Source organism: Dendroctonus ponderosae, unplaced genomic scaffold, assembly GCF_020466585.1.
Source record: "Dendroctonus ponderosae isolate FM_Combo_2020 unplaced genomic scaffold, Dpon_F_20191213v2 Dpon_F_20191213_874, whole genome shotgun sequence".
Lineage (NCBI taxonomy): Eukaryota > Metazoa > Arthropoda > Insecta > Coleoptera > Curculionidae > Dendroctonus > Dendroctonus ponderosae.
This window is the reverse complement of record NW_026019090.1, coordinates 1,109-5,367: the sequence shown is the minus strand read 5'-3', so window position 1 is coordinate 5,367 and position 4,259 is coordinate 1,109. Positions and strand designations below refer to the sequence as shown.

Genomic DNA, 4,259 nt, shown 5'->3' with positions numbered 1-4,259 from the left:
TCTCCAAAACTGATCGTCGAGCTTTTCCAAATATGGTCGCTTGTGGATAACAGTATGCTTTACTACAAGGACCTTAGTGGATCGATCACGAACTTGATGAAAGAACCTATTCGAGTATCGTATGCTTTTCTGTCGAATGATTCAATTAATCATTTAACGGACTATAGGTAATGAGGAAAAACGAAATAATGTTCTTTATTCATATGATCAACTCTACAGGGATCCACAAGAAGATCAAGCTGCCAAGATTGTTTACCTTCTAATGGAACAAATTTGTATTTTATTCAATGCAACTCACCAACCAATAATTCGCAAACATTGGGGAACATTTAATAAAAATAATAAAAGCTACACTCCAAAGAATATGTTTTCCGACCTACAAACAGGACTTGCCGACATATCAGGTATATCTAGTCACAGGGTGATTCAAATATTTACAGAATGTATATTTTTTGCATATAGAAAGTTTTGCGAAAAAGTTGAATCTGTTCATCGTTTGCATATAACATTCATTTCAACTCCTCCATCCGAAGCTGCACCCATTTTTTTGTCATATTGCTAAAGCCCGTGTCCCATGCATCAGTTTATACGAGAGAGCTGTCAGTGCGGACGACCGCGGACGAATTGATACATCTCCAACCAATAGAAACACTTTCGTATCATCGTACCATCGTATAAACGGATCCATGGGACACAGGCTTTAATAGCAGATTAATAGTATATTACGGTATAAGAAACAAGTGGTTGACGGAGGGGCGGAACTTCGACTTTTGTCTTGCGTACCGTAGGTATATTATTTTGCTTGATCCTCGGTAGAAACTAACCGGGAAAGGTCTAAGGTTTTGAAAATGTTGTCAAAACGGTCAGCTGACACAGTAACAAAGTCAAACTGTCAGTGTGCGTGGCGAAAGTTATTAGGTACTTTCGCTTACTTCGATAATAGAAGGAAACCCGTCGAATGGCCTCTCAGGTCTTCGGATTTATCACTTATGGACTATTTCTAATGGGGTTATAAAAAATATTCTTATTTCTCTTAAAACGAAAAAGTTTAGGTATTTTTAATTTTTCATTAGAAACAATTTTTGTTATTAAAAATATAGTTCTTTGCATTATACGAGGGTCGTTTGATAGGTCAGTGACATTTTTAATGAAGAAAATTTTTTTCGGTCAAAAAACGTTTTATTCCTCAACATAATTCCTTTTAGCTCGATGCATTTAGTCCAGTGTCTTTCCAATTGTTTTATTCCTTCCAAGTAATATAACTTCTCGAGGTCCTCAAAATATACGTTTGTTTCAATGATGACCTCTTCATTGAACTCAAATGTCTTACCGTCCAGCCATTTCCTCAGGTTTGGAAACAGGAAAGTGACAAGGGGTCAAATCTGGAGAATATGCTTGGTGGGGTAGCGTTAGAATACATACGTGTACACCCGTGCATTGTCCTGATGAGACAGCACTTTTTTCGCCAAATGCGGCCGTTTTAGCTGCAAGTCAACATCGCATCTGTCCAAAAGCTCTGAATAATAATTTACCCTTTTCAAGCTAATCGATGTGAATGACACCGCGTGCATCCCAAAAAACTGTGGTCATCACCTTGTTGGCCGACAGACCCATTTTGGCCTTCTTTTGGTGCACGTTCACCTGAAGAAACCCACTGTTTTGATCGTTATTTGGTCTTTGGTGTGTTGTGATGGATCCACGTTTCGTCAACGGATAAAAACGGTCACACGGGAGCGCTTATGATCAAGTGTCAGGAAGCGCGGCACCCATCGTGCGGATACCTTTTTCATGTCCAAATATTCTTGGAAAATGTGATGTAACCTCTCAGTTGAGATAGCTACAGCCTCCGCCACCCCACAGACTTTGTTTTGGACGACCTGAACGTTCTGTGTCATTTGTGCTGATACGACCACAACTAAACTCATTAAACCACTTATTAACCATTTAAGTTGATGGTGCACAGGTCCCATAGCATTTATCAAGCTTTTCCTTTGTTTCTTTGCTTTGCTTTGCTTCTTTACGTAAAAAATAATGCTTTATTAGCACTAGAAATTAACTTTTTCCATTTTCGTCGAAATTTACTAATTCATCTTCTTTCAATGACAGTTTCAACAGACGACAGTTGACGGGAGTAGTGTTGAATTTAAAGGTACTGCGCGAGAAATTCAAAAAGTCACTGACTTATCGAACGACCCTCGTATCTCAAATTTGAAAGACGCTGTATCGATTTTTCTTCCGTCAGGAAAAGCACAATGTAGAATAGTAGCTGACGCGTCTGATTATATTTCTTAAGAAAAACTTGTGTTTTGTGGCCTGGTATTTCCACTTAGAGACTCGCACTGAATACTGGCAATAAAATGTATTTCAGGCAATACTGCAGCAATAAATGAAGAAAGGCTGCATTACTTTCGATTTTTACCACAAACCGGAATTGTCAATTTAAACAGATTGAAGTGGTTTTTCGTTGCGCCTCCACTTTCTTCTACGGAAAATATATGGCTTTTGCCCTTTGTAACGGTCAGTCAAGTCCCTCCTTTTAGGCAACTAATCAACAAGCAAACTGCTACTTTTTTTGTAGAATGTGTGGGTTTTGGTAACTTTTGTGATGATCGTATGGTACCTCGTACTTGCAGTGGTTATCAATTTCGAAATGAAATTGAGAAACATGGGCTCGATTAATGAAAGGAGTTGCTTTGTTGCAGCAATCGATCTTTTGGTGACGTCATTTACCCAAAGAGGTGTGTATAAGATTTTTGAATAAGAAAAAAAAATACGGAATGAGTCAAAATTGGTGGTCCAGAAAAAATCGTCAATCATGCAAAATTAGTCAGTGAAACTTAGAGGGAACGAAAAAAAATTTCAGAGCTTTTTTTCTGTGCGTCAGTTTGTATCAACCTGTATACAGTGTGCCCCATAAACATGAATATGGTACAGCGGAATTATTTGAATCAAAAGAAAGCGATCTGGCCAAAATTAATTCTTTAGGACTCCCAGAAAGTCGAGTGAATATGCTTCCTTTTTATATCTATTTGTGTGATAAATTATTGCATAAATAATGCAATTCATGCACGATAGTGCACAAAAGCACCATTGTGTCGAATCAAGCACTATCGGGCCACTAAGCGCGCCTATCGAGAAGCAAATCTTCCATTAAAGTGAAAAATTTAGATGGAATTTTGAGGACGCCGTCGATAATCTCGGTCAACACGTTTGTCCTTAATACATTCTAAAACTGATTAAAAACGGTATTCTTCCGTGTAATGGTGGATGTTTTGTGGATTAAAACGCCACTTCTGACGAAACCGGCTTTATCAATGATTAAAACTATATCTACCAGTGAAGTCTAGGTCACATACTCTAAATCTTTAATAAAGCAGAAAAATTGAAGTATTCTATCAAAACAGAGTTGCAGAAAATGAAATGAAAAAAGGAGAAGGTGTTGTCTTAATGAAGTGTCCCTTTTTACAGCAAGACACTAAATAATCTACCACTAGCCCAACGTGAAGTCCACTTTTCTGCCGACATTGCAAAGAATATAATTTTTTTGAAGAACTTGGACGATCAATAGCAAAAAGGGTCGACCCGTTTTTCTTTAAAAAGTTGGGTCACATCGTCTTCTTTTGAGCCAAATAAGCAGGGACAGATAAGCAGCATTATGGTCATGTAGTTACGGGACATTTTGTACAACATTATTATTTTCAGCATCTTACATAACGTTAACTACACATACCGGGAGGATCGCGTGCTACAGTATCTATATTTTTCTAATGTTGATAAATGTGGCATATACGGCACATTTCTTGGTTTTATTACACTCGGCAACCAAAAATGTGCAACGATTTGATGACCTACTGGATAAAAATATTGCTTTGGGTACCGATTCGGTATCATATAACACTTACTATTTCCTGGTAGGTAGAAATAAGTTGCATTTATTCAAACTTTTTATGACTTGAATATTTTAGAACCCTAGTGACTTGGTGCAGGAAGCTACTCGTCAAAGAATTTACCAGTACGCTTTGAAACATAGTAATCGATTTTGGCTTAATGCCTCGCAAGGTATTAATTTCGTTAAGCAAGGAGGATATGCCTTTCATATTGCCAGCACTGTTGGGTATGTTTGAGCAAATGTAATTCCGACTCGTGCTACGTTTGGCTTTCAGATATGTTGAAGTTGCTAAACAGTTTGACGAAGCAACAAAACGATCTCTGCGTACAATTGATTCAGTAATTCAATTTTTAACGTACATATGCGTTCC

The 4,259-nt window shown here is 37.7% G+C and overlaps 1 protein-coding gene across 1 annotated transcript; it reads left to right on the top strand.

The window, feature by feature from the left end:
- Positions 1-2,605: 2,605 nt before the first annotated feature.
- Positions 2,606-4,259, top strand: LOC125505554 (glutamate receptor ionotropic, delta-1-like; the record flags this gene model as incomplete). The annotated part of the gene is given in 4 exon segments (XM_048669554.1): positions 2,606-2,738; positions 3,703-3,911; positions 3,966-4,114; positions 4,164-4,259. Coding segments are annotated over 4 exon segments (587 nt in total), but the record flags the coding sequence as incomplete, so codon positions are not given.